The sequence below is a fragment of the Phyllostomus hastatus genome, unplaced genomic scaffold (genome assembly GCF_019186645.2).
Source record: "Phyllostomus hastatus isolate PE091 unplaced genomic scaffold, TTU_PhHast_1.1 phas_contig_86, whole genome shotgun sequence".
NCBI lineage: Eukaryota > Metazoa > Chordata > Mammalia > Chiroptera > Phyllostomidae > Phyllostomus > Phyllostomus hastatus.
Window position 1 is genome coordinate 88620333 of NW_025333977.1, and position 15580 is coordinate 88635912.

The 15580-nt window shown below is 35.6% G+C and overlaps 1 protein-coding gene and 1 pseudogene across 4 annotated transcripts in view; one reads left to right on the forward strand and one right to left on the reverse strand.

Annotated features, from left to right (window-relative positions):
* Positions 1 to 15580, forward strand: part of STXBP5L (syntaxin binding protein 5L) — a 346905-nt gene that overhangs the window by 161131 nt on the left and 170194 nt on the right. For all 4 annotated transcript variants that reach the window (XM_045851924.1, XM_045851926.1, XM_045851925.1 and 1 more), the window contains exons 11-12: positions 45 to 199; positions 4231 to 4303. In XM_045851924.1, coding sequence (XP_045707880.1) covers positions 45 to 199; positions 4231 to 4303 — 228 coding nt within the window. The remainder of the gene's footprint in view (positions 1 to 44; positions 200 to 4230; positions 4304 to 15580) is intronic.
* On the reverse strand, positions 5443 to 5973 carry LOC123826918 (annotated as a pseudogene).

The window sequence follows — 15580 nt, forward strand, 5'->3', positions numbered from 1 at the left end:
TCTTAAAAGACTTCACCATCTTATTAACTCTTTTTCCTATGTAGTGAACCATTTATAATATTTTCTGGTGGACTGTCCTATGACAAAGCTTGCAGAAGACCAAGTTTAACCATAATGCATGGAAAAGCAATTACAGTACTTGAAATGGATCATCCTATTGTTGAATTTCTAACTTTATGTGAAACACCCTATCCGAATGGTAAGTAACTAAAAATGAAGCAATTAATGTTGAAAAATTACTTTTGAAATACATTCCTAACAAAATTAAGCTTAAATATTTTTAGTTTTGGCAGCTGACATCTACTATGATACAACACTGTGAGCTACAGGTGTTGGAGCAGGTTCTGCAACTGTACCTACTTGACGAACTGGAAGTAGAACAGATGTAGTGCAGCAATGCTGGAGTTTCAGGTTCAATATCAGGTAAGTGCTTTAAACTTTGATAAGGATGGTGGAAGCTGAGCTGGGAGGGTCCTATAGGGGTCTAGGGTAAAATCACTTGGGGAAACTGAGGTCTCCTAATAGCCTCTCCTAGACCAGCTCCACCTATTCCATTCTAATGCTAATCAAAGTTAAAGCACTTACCTAATATCAGTGATCTGTAACTCTGGTGGTGCTGCATCTGTTTCACATCTGGCTTTGTGTCAGATGCAACTGCAGCACCTCTGATTACTCTGGGATTGCTGATGTGTGGTTAGTGATTTATTTCAGTTTTGAGAATAATTGTCAGAAGGGTCTTTGGGAGGAAAGATGCTTTTATATTTTTATCATTCCCCCCAAAAAAAAACTTTTTGTAAACATAAAAATTACATGCAAATTATATAATGGAATCTAGTGATAATGAAATATTTTAACAATGAAAATTAAACATTTAAAAGGGTGAAGTATATAAAGGGAATTATGAGTTTATTATTAAAGCACCATACTGTATATATACATTACCACATTTTCAAGAAGGAGCATGTGGGGAGAGATCACTGGACTTAGCGACTTGGACTTGGAGAATATTTGGGTTTATGATTTAGCTCTGCCATTTACTGGCTATGTGACCTTGGGTAAGTCACTTTACATTTTTGAGTTTTATTTATCATTTGTAGACAGAGAATAATAATAATGATAGCAAATGGTTATTGGAAGACCAAAGTGGATGTACTTTATAAACTATGGGAATTTTATTATATATTAATGTGTTTTAATTCTTGAATTTCATATTTAAAAGATGGGTTAAGCTGGTAGGAGATAACAATCAATGTGACACTTTATTTCTAGAGTTGCTGGAGACAGACTACTGCCCTGTGTTGTTAATCAACAAATACTTATTGGATGCTTCTGTGGCCTCAGTACTGTACTCAGAACTTGTTGAGAGTATAGATGAAGTAGGAAACTGAGCTCTGATGTCAAATTATATGAAGTCTAGTCAGATGAGGGAGATATATGACCTCAGTTTAAAAAACATGGCATCTTAAGTGCTGAGTTATATAAGTCAAGAGTTTTTGAAATGTACTCATTTAAGGCTAGTCAGAAGGTTGATGACTGAAATATCCATGCTGAGCTTTGTGGAAAAGTAGGATTTAGATATAGGCTTTGAAGAATTACTTCAGCCTTGAAAAAGGATATTAAGTAAAGGTTTTAGAAATTGTGAGATTTGTTAGTGTGAGGTCAATTTAGGGAAAAAATTGAAAGCCTTTTGGAGATATTTGGAAATAGGGAGATAGAGAGGAATTCTGAGGAAATACTAAGATGAAAGAAAGCAATATTTTAGTAAGATTCACCCAACAAGAGTGTGTGGGTTTGAAGAGAGAGACACTGAAGTCTAAAAACTTCCAGACTCCAGCTGGTAGACTTTTGTGCTAATGTGCTTTAAAATGGTCAAGATCTGAAACAGAGTACTGCCTGTAAGAATGGAAAGAGCAAAACCCACTGAATTTGGTCAAAAATTGGATTAGGAGTGACATGATAGATGAGTCAAAGATAACATATTTTAAGAATAGTGATTTCATATGCAGTCATAACAGTTTTCTGAAGGAGAGAAAGATAAATCTGACTTGGAGTTGTTTAGAGAACAGAAAAAGGAGAGGTCATTAATATTTATTTGTGAACATCAGAATATAGATGTTCTCTGAAGTTATGACAACCAATGATAAACAAAGGAAGAAAGAGTTAACAAGGGACCAAAAGCTGAGCGTTTGAAAATTCCTCCAATCAAAGAGCCTAGAGAAAGCTGCCTGTGCCAGTAGTAAAAACAAAGTGTGTGGTTGCAAAGGTCAAACACTATGTGTGTGTTTGTATATAAATTTCTGTACATCAGTAGAAATGTTAGGACAGTTTCTAGTAATGTTAAATATATTATACATGTATTGTAACCAAGTCAAATCAGTTCCAAGCCACATACATGTCTGTTTTTTGAGAAGCAGTAATGAGGATGGAGCTTTTTATTTGTCAGGGACTAAGAGAAATAGTTTAGCCTTACTCAGTAAAATATAAATGTACCTTATTCACTAGTTCTAATTAAAATAATACATGAAAATGCCCAAAAAGTACCCTACAATACACAACAGTATATAATGAAAGCTTTCTCTCTGCCCTTCCAAAAGCAACCACTATTATTAAGTTGCTTATGTATTCCCCCTCCATCCCGCAAGTAATCTATGCTCACCAACAGATAATATTTCTAAACAAGGGGAGAGAAGAAAAAGAGGAAACCAGTAGTATCAAACCACAGTCTTCTTCAACTGAAAAGCAAAACAAATAAACAAACAAAAACAACCTAGAAGTATTGAAACAATGTTGAAAAATAGCTCTAAAATATATGGAAGAAGAGGGGAAAGAGCCTCATTTTTAGGACAGTTTGAGTAGCAAACAATATGACTGCATACTGTCACATAGATAGGCACCCAAGCAATGGCATGCTCCTGAGTTTTGGAGTTCATGGTTTTAGTTTTTCTCTCATAGCATGTGATCTCTGAATAGGCTCTATAACTTCTCAGGACTGGAAAGACTGTGAAAGCCATCTATTTCAGTTTACCATCCAAGACCACACTGTGAACAAAGTCACTGCCAAGTGATTGTTCAATTTATGATTAAATACCTCTTAAACTGGCCAGTAGAAACTACTGGTATAAGGAAAGCAGGATGGAATTTAGAGTTAGAAATTCTTGGTTAAAATATCAATTCTGTCACTTACTAGCTTTGTAGACTTGTGCCAATCTTATAACCTTTTTGGACCTCAATGTTCCCTATGAAGCAGAAATACAGTAATACCTGCTATAGCTACAAAGCATCAAATACCATGTATGTAAAATGTTTTTGGAAATACATTTTCTTTAAATTGAGAATAACACTTTAATTTTGGCTTTCCCTTATTACTCCTTTATTATAGATGAAAAGCAATATCTTCCCTGACCACTACAACTAAATTAGTGCTCCCAATCCAACCATGTCATTTCTTATACCATTACTAACATTATTTTTTCATAGCCCACATTACTTTCTGAATTAATTATTTGTTTACTTGTTCATGGTTTGCATACATCCCTAGAATATAAACCCTATGAGCATGGGGACTTGTCCCTCTTACTCTCCAGATTCCCTTTGTTCTTACAAAGTTTCTGTAACACATAAAGAAAGGAAAGGAGGAAAGCAGAAAGGGAGAGTTGAATTTTAAGAACTTGAAAATCCTAGACTATCCTTAGATTCTGTTTTTTTGAGGTGTGTACCATTGGGAACATTGTAGGCAATCTTTAAATACATGTTAAATCACACTGAATTGAAAGCAAATTGTTTAGTATGAGTGTTGCTCTCATAGGGAGATGAGTAGGTATCAGACATCAGATAAGCAGAACTACTGTTTCCTTAGTATATTTCCTTGTAGACATGAAATTAAATCTAAAATGTAAGGTACAGAAAAATAAGATAAATGCTTGTGAGATGGAAATGACAAACTCACTCTCCTCAAATAATCTACCATCATCACTTCATATTTTTAGGTATATTTAGCTCTATGCTATGCAACTTCTTATTTTCCCTCCTTCCCTATAATGGTCATAAACATTAAATTTGAGAAATATAACATATTTCTTTAAAAATGCTCTTGATACTTCTTTCTTTGGCTCATATTTCAGTCTTCTCAAATTATGTAAATAAAATTTGTACAGCAGATAAAGGAAATATAGTTTGTTGACTTTATAAAGTATGAAATATGAAAACTGTTTCATTTTTTTTAATTTGTAGAATTTCAAGAACCCTATGCAGTTGTAGTACTTCTGGAGAAAGATCTCATTGTAGTTGATCTGACACAGACCAAGTAAGTTATCCATGTTTAGAATAAAACTAACTATTTTTAAAATCTATTCATTTGAGTTAAAATACTGGAGGACATTATTAGTAATTGACATTAGGACTGGGTTGGACAAAAAGTCCATTTAGTTTTTTCCATAAAAGACCCATTTTCATTTTTTCACCAATGACTTTATTGATTTGAATGTTTTGAGTATGTCAGCTACCTCCACTATTGGCTTCTAGTGGGAAGAGGCCAGGGTTGCTGCTAAACATCTTCCAATGTATAAGACAGCCCCACAGCAAAGAATTATTTGGCCAAAATGTCAATATATCCAGAAACTTCACAAACTACTTTGGACACATTTGATCAGTCACAGCACCTTCTCCATACACTACACAAATCTTTTTTTTTTTTTTTTGCATTTCAGCTGTGTTTTTACCTATGCTGAAAATGTTGTATATCTTCTTCCATCTTCAATATTAAAATGGCTGCACAAAAATTCACCAATTTTTATGTTTTTTTTAAATGCATGCTGATATGACAGCTGTCATAATACAATCCAATAAAACTGTTTTGAATGAAGTTAAAGACAAGTGCTACAGAGCCATCATATGAAGAAAACTAAACAAAATTCTTGGCCAAGCTAATATTATTAGGTGGTAAATAGTCTTTATGTGGACTGTTGTTTTGCTAGAATTACAGAAATGTGATTTGGTTCAGTAATGAAAACTACACTAGATACGTCAAGAGAACACTGAGAAAATCATAGATTTTAAAGGCACACATAATGTTTAGAAAATCAAGACAAGCAAAATGAATCCATTCCTGCTGTTTCCCTAAACAAAAGCAACAGTTATGAAAACTTGTACAATGTACTGTGTGGCCGTATACTAGTCTATTGACTGAAGGAAAATGGCATATTTGGGGAACTGATAAGATGGAGTGCCTCTTTTACTTTTTTTTCCATTATGTTATGGGCAACAGGAACAAACAGAAAATACTGCTGTGAGAATGGTGCTCTCCATTCCTTTATATGGACAGTAAAACATTTGATGAACACTGTCTCCCCTGCTAGACATATTTGTTATAAATGATGATAGCAATCAACAAAATGAACAAATGAGCAAAACAACTAAAGACATGGAAATACAGAAGGTTTCTTTTCAAAGAACAAACCTATCTTTAGTGGTGATGGCTCTCTTAGTACCTGTATTTTCATAGGACTGATAGCCAGTCACTATCTTTGGAGGAAGTTGTAACCTTTCTTTGTGTACCCTCCTTGTATTTGTAACAGCTTCTCTATTTTCACATTCAGTAGTCCATATTGCTATCTTATCACCTTTAGCTATAACATCGACAACAGCTCCACAGACATCATCACTGTAGTCACCAAATATTCTCCAATAAGGCACAGCGGTGTCTTCAGACAACAGCATTTAGGTCACTTGTCTCTGCTGTTTGTTCAAGGCTCTTAGCCATCATCTTCCTTGTTTGTATTTCTCATCTTCCCCCACAGGCTCAATATTAACCTTAAAAAGTGAGTAGTCACAGCCAGGCATTTAATGACTAGACAACCAGATTTGGGTGTACAGAGCTCAAAAGTCTTCAACAGTATCAGACTTAGAGGCATTGTCCAGGGCTAGTTGTAATTTCGACTTGGAGGAGGCAAATACTGTCTCTACATGTTTTGCCATCATGGCTGGCCATCTTAACCATTTTTTCTTTCTTTTTACTTAATTATACAGTATACTTTTATTTTTTAATCAATTTTTAAGAACATTGATTTTTATTTTTCAATTACACTTTACTTTCAGTATTATTTATATTAGTTTCTGGTGTACAGCATAGTGGTTAGGCAATCATATACTTTACAAAACGATTTCCTTTCTATTTCCAGTGCCCATTGTCACCAAACATAGTTAATGCAATTTAATGACTATATTTCCTATGCTGTACTTTATATCCTCATGACTATTTTATAAATACCAGTTTGTATGACTTAATCCCCTCACTGTTTTAACCCTTCCTCTCAAACCCTTCCTATCTAGCAACAAACAACTTATTCTCTGTATCTAGGAATCTGTTTCTATTTTGTTCAATTATTTTTTCTGTAGATTCCATTTATAAGTGCAATTGTATGATGTTTGTCTTTCTCTATCTGACTTTTTTGAGAAACCTCAATACTGTTTTCCACAGTGGCTGCACCAATCTGCATTCCCACCAACAGTGCTGCACTAGGCTTCCTTTTTCACCATATTGATTTATTGATAATAGCCATTCTGCTAGGTGTGAGGTGATATTACACTGTAGTTTTAATTCTCATTTCTCTTATGATTAGTAATATAGTGCATCTTTTCATATGCATATTGGCCATCTGTACATCATCACTGGAAAAGTATCTATTCATGTTCTCTGTCCATTTTTAAAAAATATATAATTTCTATAATAGTTTTCCATTACCATTTTGTCCCCTTATACCCACCATCCCCCTCAGCAATTACTACCCTGTTGTCCATGTCCAGAGTCCTTTTTCTTTTTTGCCTAATCCCTCTACACTCTAATCCCCCACCCCACTAGCTGTCCTCTATTTTCCGTCTATGAGTCTATTTTCCTTGTTAGTTCAGTTTATTCATTACATTCCACATATGAGTGAAATCATATGCTATTTGCCTTTCTCTAAATGGCTTATTTCACTTAGGATAATGTTCTCCAGGTCCATCCATGCTTTTGCAAAGGGTAAAATGTCCTTCTTTTTGCATCTAAGTAGAATTCCATTGTGTAATTGTCCTATAGTTGTCTTATCCACTCATTTATAGTTGTTTCATCTACTCATCTATTGATGGAAACTTGGGCTGCTTCCATATCTTGGCAATTGTAAATAATGGTGCAGTGAACATAGGGGTGCATATGTTCTTCTGAATTAGTGTTTTGGGTTCCTTCGGATATATTCCCAGAACTGGAATTGCTGTGTCAGAAGTAAGATCCATTTTTAATTTTTTGCGGTATCTCCATACTGCCTTCCACAGTGGCTACACCAGTCTGCATTCCAACCAACAGTGCAAAAGAGTTGTCTTTTCTCCACATCCTCACCAGTACTTTCTGTTTGTTGATTTATTGATGATAGCCATTCTGACAAGTATGGTGTGATATCACCTTGTGGTTTTAGTTTGCATTTCTCTGAGGATTAGTGATGTTGAACATTTTTCATATGCCTATTGGCCATCCATATGTCCTCCTTGTAGAAATGTCTGTTCAAGCCCTTTGCCCATTTTTTAATTGGGTTGTTTATTTTTTTTTTTGGTGGTGAGTTTTATAAGTTCTTTGTAAATTTTGGATATTATCTTCTTATCAGATGTATTGGCAAATATGTTCTCACATTCTGTGGGTTGTCATTTTATCTTGTTGATTTCCTTTGCTGTTCAAAGACTTTTTAGTTTGGTGTAGTCCCATTTGTTTATTTTTTCCTTTTCTTTCCCTTCCCTGGGGAGATATGTTCAATAAAAAATTTCTACAAGCAATGTCTGATATTTTGCTGCCAATGTTTTCTTCTAGGATTTTTATGGTTTGGGGTCTAATATTTAAGTCTGTAAGTCATTTTGAATTTATTCTTGGGTATGATGTAAGAAGATGGTCTAGTTTCATCTTTCTAGACCAATTTTCCCATTATCATTTATTGAATAAACTATTGTTAGCCCATTGTATGTACTTGCTTCCTCTGTTAGATATTAATTGACTATAAATGTCTGGGTTTATTTCTGGGTTATCTATTCTATTGCATTGGTCTATGTCTCTGTTTTTATGCCAGTGCCAGACTGTTTTGATTACTATGGCCTTGTAGTACAGTTCAATATAGGTAACATGATCCTTCCAACTTTGTTCTTCTTTCTCAGAATTGCTGTTGCTATGTGGGGACTTTTGTTTTTCCATGTAATTTTTTTGAAATATTTGTTCTAGTTCTGTGAAATGTGTCATTGGAATATTGATAGTAATTGCATTGAATCTATAGATTGCTTTGGGTAGTATGGACATTTTAATGATGTGAATTCATCCTATCCATGAACATAGATAGTGCACTTCCATTATTAGTATCTTCTTCAATTTCTTTCTTCAGTGACTTATAATTTTCTGAGGACAGATCTTTTACATCTTTGGTTAAGTTTATTTCTAGGTGTTTTATTCTTTCTGAAGCAATTGTGAATGGGATTTTTTTTTCTTAATTTCTACTTCTTTTATTTCATTATTGGCAAATAAACTGCAACTGTTTTCTGGATGTTAATTTTGTATCCCGCTACTTTGCTGAATTCATTTATCACATCTAGTAGTTTCTTGGTGAAACTTTGGGGTTCTCTATGTACAGTATCATGTCACATGTAAATAAAGACAGTTTTACTTCTTCATTTCTAATTTGGATGCCTTTTATTTCTTGTTCGATTGCTGTGGCTAGGACTTCCAGTACTATGTTGAATATGAGAGGTGAAAGCAGATATCCCTGTTTTGTTCCTGATCTTAAAGGGAACGCTTGTAGTTTTTGCCCTTTGAGTATGATGCTGGCAGTGGGTTTGTCATACATGGCCTTTATTATGTTAGGTATGTTCCCTCTATTCCCACTTCACTATGAGTTTGATCATAAATCAGTGCTGGAGTTTATCAAAAGCTTTTTCTGTATCTATTGATATCATCATGTGCTTTTTATCCTTTACCTTGTTTATGAGGTGAATCTCATTTATTGATTTGACAATGTTGTGCCATCTTTGCATTCCTGGAATAAATCCCATATGATCATGGTATATGATCTTTTGGATGCATTGCTGTATTTGGTTTGCTAATATTTTGATGAGGATTTTAGCATCTATGATCATCAGTGATATTTGCCTATAATTTTCTTTCTTTTGGTTTTGGAATTAAGATAATGCTGGCCTCATAAAATGAGTTCGGGAGCCTTTTTTCCTCTTGAATTCTATGACATAGTTTGGAAGCAGAGGTGTTCTCAGAATGTTTGGTAAAATTCACCTGTGAAGCCATCTGATCCAGGGATTTTCTTTGTTTGGAGTTTTTTTTTTATTACTGCTTCAGTTTCATTAGGTGTAATCTGTCTATTCAGATAATCTGATTCTTCCTGATTTATTTTTGGAAGATTGTATGTTTCTAGGAATTTATCCATTTTGTTCAGGTTGTCCAGCTTGTTGGCATATAATTGTTCCTAATGTTTTCTTACAATCCTTTATATTTCTTTGGTGTCAGTTGTTATTTCTCCCTTTTTATTTCTGATTTTATTTATTTGGGTCCTTTTTCTTTTTTCTTGATGACTCTGGTTAAAGTTTGTCAGTCTTGTTTACCTTGTTATCAAAGAACCAGCTCTTGGAGTCATTGATCTTTAGTATCATTTTTTAGACTCTATTTCATTTATTTCTGCTCTGACCTTACTCACATTGGGCTTTGTTTGTTATTCCTTTCAAGTTCCTTTAAATGTGAAGTTAGATTGTTTATTTGAGCTTTTCTTGTTTTTTTTTTGAAAGGGGCCTGTAATACTATAAATTTGTCCCTTAGGATTGCTTTCTCATGTCTCATAGATTTTGAATTGGTGTGTCCTTATTTTCATTTGTTTCAAGGTATCTTTTGGGACTTGATCTCATTGTTGATTTACTCATTATTTAATACCATGTTATTTACCTGTCCATGTCTTTGCATGTTTTTCATTGTTCCTTTTGTGGTTGACTTCTAGTTTCATAGATTGTGGTCAGAGAAGATGCTTAGTATGATTTCAATCATCTTAAGTTTATTGTGATTTGTTTTGTGTCCTAAAATATGGTCTATCCTAGAAAATGTTCCAGGTACACTTAAAAAAATGTATATTCTGCTGCTTTGTGGTGCAGTGCTCTGAAGATATCAATTAAATCCATTAGTTCTAGGTATAGTTTAAGTCCACTGTCTTCTTGTTGACTTTCTGCCTGGAAGATCTACCCATTGAAGTCAGTGGGGTGTTAAAATCCCCAACCATGACTGTATTTCTGTTGATCTCCCCCTTTATGTCCATCAATATCTGCTTTATATGTTTAGGTGCTCCTATATTGGGTATGTAAATGTTTACTAGGGTTATATCCTCTTGTTGGATTGTTCCCTTTATCATTATGTAATATCCTTCTTTGTCTCTTACTATAGCCTTAGTTTATAAAGTCTGTGTTGTCAGATGTAAGTACTGCTACCACAGCCTTTTTTTTCTGTCCATTTGCATGAAATATCTTTTTCCAACCCTTTACTTTAGTCTGTGTGTATCTTTTGATCTGTGATGGATGTCTTGGAGACAGCATATATGTATATGGGTCTTGTTTTCTTATCCATTCAGCTACCCTCTGTCTTTTGATTGAAGAATTTAAGCCATTTACCTTTAAAGTGATTATTGATAGATGCGTAAGTAGTGCCATTTAATTGTTAGACTGTTTTCCTCTGTTTTTTTTCCTTTTTCTTTTTCTCATCTTCTTAAAGCAAACCCTTTAACATTTGTTGCAGTATTAGTTTGGTAAGTCTTTTAGCTTTTTCTTGTTTGGGAACCTCATTATTTCTCCTTCGATTTTAAATGATAGCCTTACTAGGTAAAGTAGCCTTAGTAACAGGTCCTTGGATTTCATCACCTTGAATATTTCACTCCACTCCCTTCTAATTTGAAATGTTTCTGATGAGTTCAGATGACAATCTAATTGGTGCTCCTTTGTAGATAATTACATGCCTTTCTTTTGCAGCTGTTTGGATTCTCTCCTTATTTTGAAGACTTGTCATTTTAATTATGTCTCAGTGTAGGCCTCTTTGAGTCCAGTTTGTTTGGGACTCTGATCTTCCTGTACTTGTTTGACTTTTTTCTTCACCAGATTAGGAAAGCTTTTAGTTTTTATTTCTTCAAATAGGTTCTTAATCCTTTGTTCACTCTCTACCTGAAGAGTTTTTTCTACCTGTCTTCCAAAACACTGATTTTATCCTATGCTTCATCTAAGCTACTCTTTATTCCTTCTAGTGTATTACTTATCTCAGATTACTTATCTCACATTTATTTATTTCTCACTGATACTTGTTTGTTTTCTATGGCTTTTTTTATGCTGTTGAGTATCTTCATAATAATTACTCTAAACTCTGCATGATAAATTGGTTACTTCCATGTCATCTCGTGCTTCTGGAAAATTCTCTTGTTCTTTCATTCAGGGTCTATTTCTTTGTCTTCCTATTTTGCCTGTTTCTTTTTATTTTCCACCTTAGATTTTTAAACTAATCATCTGTTAATGTGATTGGTTTCTTTAATCTAATCAATCTGTTATCAGCAGTCAGGCTTAAGCACCACCGGGTTGGACAGAGGAATTCCTGCAGACATTCCCCTCAGGCTAATGCCATTCAGAGGGGAGTGCTCTGCCTGACAGAAATGGCTTTTGCAGTATGGGGGTGGCGGGGGCGGTGACTCAGCTCAGGGGTCCTGGAGGTTGTTCCCTTAGTTCCCTCAAAGCCATCAACCCCAAACTGTCAATTACTTCTAGTGCACTCTGCCCTCCCTTTCCTGGCGCCTTTTGCTGGCTACAAACAAAATTTTGTGCTTTGGCCCTTTAAAAGGCTCACTGCATCTCATATGACTTCCCTAGGAGATATAACCCCAGCTGCTTTTCACAGCTGAATGTTATTTGGGTTCCTTTCTGCCTCTGGTGCTGTAGGCTGGGAAACCCACCTTGGGATTTAGACCCTACACTCTCAGGGAGAATCCCCTAACTACTGACTTATTGCACTGGTACTTAATCTGCCAACCATGAGAGTCCAGCCAACCCTGTTCAGTCTCCTCCACACTCCCTACCAGTCACTTAGTGCTGAAGTGTTTTTTCTCCTATCTGTGTATTGTTGTAAGGCTTATCTCCAGGTAGTGTTCAGTTGGTTATTCAACGTGATTTCTCTACAATTTAGTTGTAATTCCAGATTGGTCCTGGGAGGAGGTTAGTGTAGCTTTCACTTACTCCTCTGCCATCTTGGATCTCTCTTCTCACTGCACATATTTTTAATTGGATTTCTTTTTAATGTGGACTTGTATGAGTTCTTCATAAATTTTGGATATTAACCCCTTATCAGATGTATCATTGGCAAATATTTTCTCCCTTCACTAAGCTGTCTTTTAATTTTGTTGGTGATTTCCTTTGCTGTGCCAAAACTTTTTTGTTTGATGTAATTTCATTTATTTACTATTACTTTTTGTTTCCTTTGCCTGAGGAGATATATCATAAAAAATATTGCTAAGACAAATATCAGAGTTTACTGATGATGTTTTCTTCTAGGAGTTTTATGGTTTCAAGTCTTACATTTTTAATCCATTTTGATATTTTTTTATTTTTAAAATAATAGGTTTTTCCTTTTATTATTATTGTTTGATTACAGTTCCCCCACATTTTTCATCATTGCTCTTCCCTGACCAGCCTCCACCACCCAACCCCCACTCCCACAGTCAATCCCCACCCCATTGTTGTATGTGGCATAAGAAGGTAGTCTAGTTTCAATTTTGTGTATATCTGTCTGGTATTCCCAATACCATTTATTGAATAGACTGTCTTTACCCCACTGTATGTTTTTGTCTTCTTTGTCATACATTAATTAACCATGTAGGCATGTGTTTATATCTGAGCTCTCTATTTTTTTCCATTGATCTGTATGCCTGCTCTTATGCCAGTACCATACTGTTTTGATTACTATGGCTTTGTAGGTATAGTCTGATATCAGGTAATATGATGTCTCCAACTTTGTTCTTCTTTTACAAGATTGCTGCGCCTATTTGGGTCTTTTGTGGTCCCATGTACATTTTTGAAATATTTGTTCTAGTCGTGTGAAAAATGTTATTCATATCTTGATATGAATTTTGTTGACTGTGTAGATTGCTTTTGGTAGTATGGACATTTTAATGATGTTAATTCTTCCTATCCATGAGCATAGTATATGCTTCCACTTTTTTGTGTCTTCTTCAGTTCATTTTTCAGTGCCTTATAATTTACCCAGTACAGATGTTTTACATCCTTGGTTAAATTTATTCTAGGTCTTTTAATTTTTTTGATGCAGTTGTAAATGGGATTGTTTTCTTGATTTCTTTTTCTGATAGCTCATTATTGGTGTATAAAATATTTTTTATTTTTCCTAAAGAAGTACTCAACATTTCTTTTACTGCTTTGGTGGTGATGAATATTTTTAGCTTTTTCATTTCTAGGAAGCTTTATCTCTTTCCATTTTAAATCATAGCCTTGCTGGATAGAGTAGTCTTGGTTGTAGGTCCTTGCTTTTCATCACTTTGAATATTTTGTGCCAATGCCTTCTGACATGAAAAGTTTCTGTCGAGAAACCTGCTCACTGTCTTATGGGAGTTTCTTTGTATTAAGTAGCTGTTCTCTTGCTGTTTTTAAGATTCTTAATTTGTCTTTAACTCTTACCATTTTAATTATGATGTGTCTTGCTGTAGGCCTTTTTGGGTTCATCTTCTTTGAGACTCTCTACTTTCTGGATTTTGGTTCTTTTTCCTTTACTTGGTTAAGGAAGTTTTCAGTTATTATTTCTTCAAATTAGGGTCTCAATCCCTTGCTCTCTCTTTTCATCTCTTGATATTCCTATGATGTAAATGTTGTTACATTTGATGTTATCTCAGATGTTCCTCAAACTATCCTCATTTAAAAAAGATTTTTGTTGCTGCGATTATGTTTTTTGCTACTTTATCTTCCAGATCTGATTCCTCTTGTGCTTCACCTAATCTGCTGTTGATTCCTTCTACTGTATTCTTCAGTTACTGTATTCTTCATTTCTGACTGGTTCTTTTTATTTGTTTCCATTTTTTTTAATGCTTGCTATCTTTTTGTTGAAGTTCTTACTTTCTTGACAATCCTTATAATCACTGTTGTGAGCTTGACTCCATTTTATTTAGTTCATTTTCTGTAGAATTTTCCTGTTCTTTTATTTGGGACATGTTTCTTTTTCTCCCAATTTTGGATGCCACTCTGTGTTTCTATGTTAAGCAGACCTTCAATGTTTCCCAATCATGGTGTGGTGGCTTTATGTAGTAGGTGTCCTGTGGGGCCCAGTGGCACAATTTTCTTGATCACCTGATCCACCTGCTCCAGGAGTGTCCCTTGTGTCAGTTATATGTTCCCTTTTGTTGTAGTTGAGTGTTGATTGCTATTGGCTCATCATGTGTGGGGTTTACCCTCAGGCTGGCTGGCTGTGAGTAGTAGCCAAGGCCATAATATATGAGGTCCTATGTAGGTGCTGACACCATGAATTAGAATTTTCTCCAGCTGGGACTGGTGCCTGCCAAGACCTCTTTTTTGGGGTGCCTCTTGTGGAACCAATCATTTGGTGCTCTTTTGTGGTCTGAGGCCACCCACTTGGTGTATTTGTACTTTAGCTTCTTTAGAGTGACTCTAGCACAGGTCAATGTTAAACACTGCCTGGTACTGGCCTGGGACTTTGTGTTGGGAACTACAGTATGATCCAAGATAGTAGCTGCCTTTGCTAGAACTGGAAGGGTGTGGGAGGGGCCAAGCTGCACGCTGAGGTCAACAGCCACCAGTACCAGGGCTGGGGCAAATCAGTAAAAGGGCCAAGGCAACCTAAGACCAGCCAGCTGCCTGCATGTCAACCACTGAAAGAACCTCAGTGGTGCATGACTTGCATGAGGGTCTCAGGGAGACACCCATGTGCAGCAAGTGGTATTCACCAGGTTAATACAAATTCAAACTTGGTACCAGTGCTGGGTCTGAGTCCATTCAGCCAAAGTCTCAGGGTACAATGAGGCTAGCTGCCACCACCTGGGGCCTATAGACCTTTGAAGTGAAATAGTGTCTTAGGGAGTTGACAGGGTAGAGCTAATAGAATTTACCAGTATAATACAGATTAAGATTTGGATGTGTAAGGGGAGGGATTAACACAGGAACTGTGGCACCTATTGGCAGTGTAGGAAGCTGCCCCTCACCCTGAAGACACACAATTCAGTTTCACCATTTGTATCTCTGGCACTCTCTGAGCTTAACTAAAAATCCTCAAGAGTTTTTATTTTTTTTAATCATTGTTCAAATACATTTGTCTCCATCCCCCCCCCACCTGTTTCCCTTGCCCCACCAACCCCCACCTTCTACCTCCAATCCTACCTGCCTTTGGTTTGTTCATGAGTCCTTTATACATGTTCCTTGATGACTCTTCCCCTTCTTTCCCCCATTATCCTCCTTCCTCCTCCTCTCTGGTTAACCCTGAAACACCAATTCAAAAGAACCTATGCACCCCAATGTTCATAGCAGCATGATTTATAAT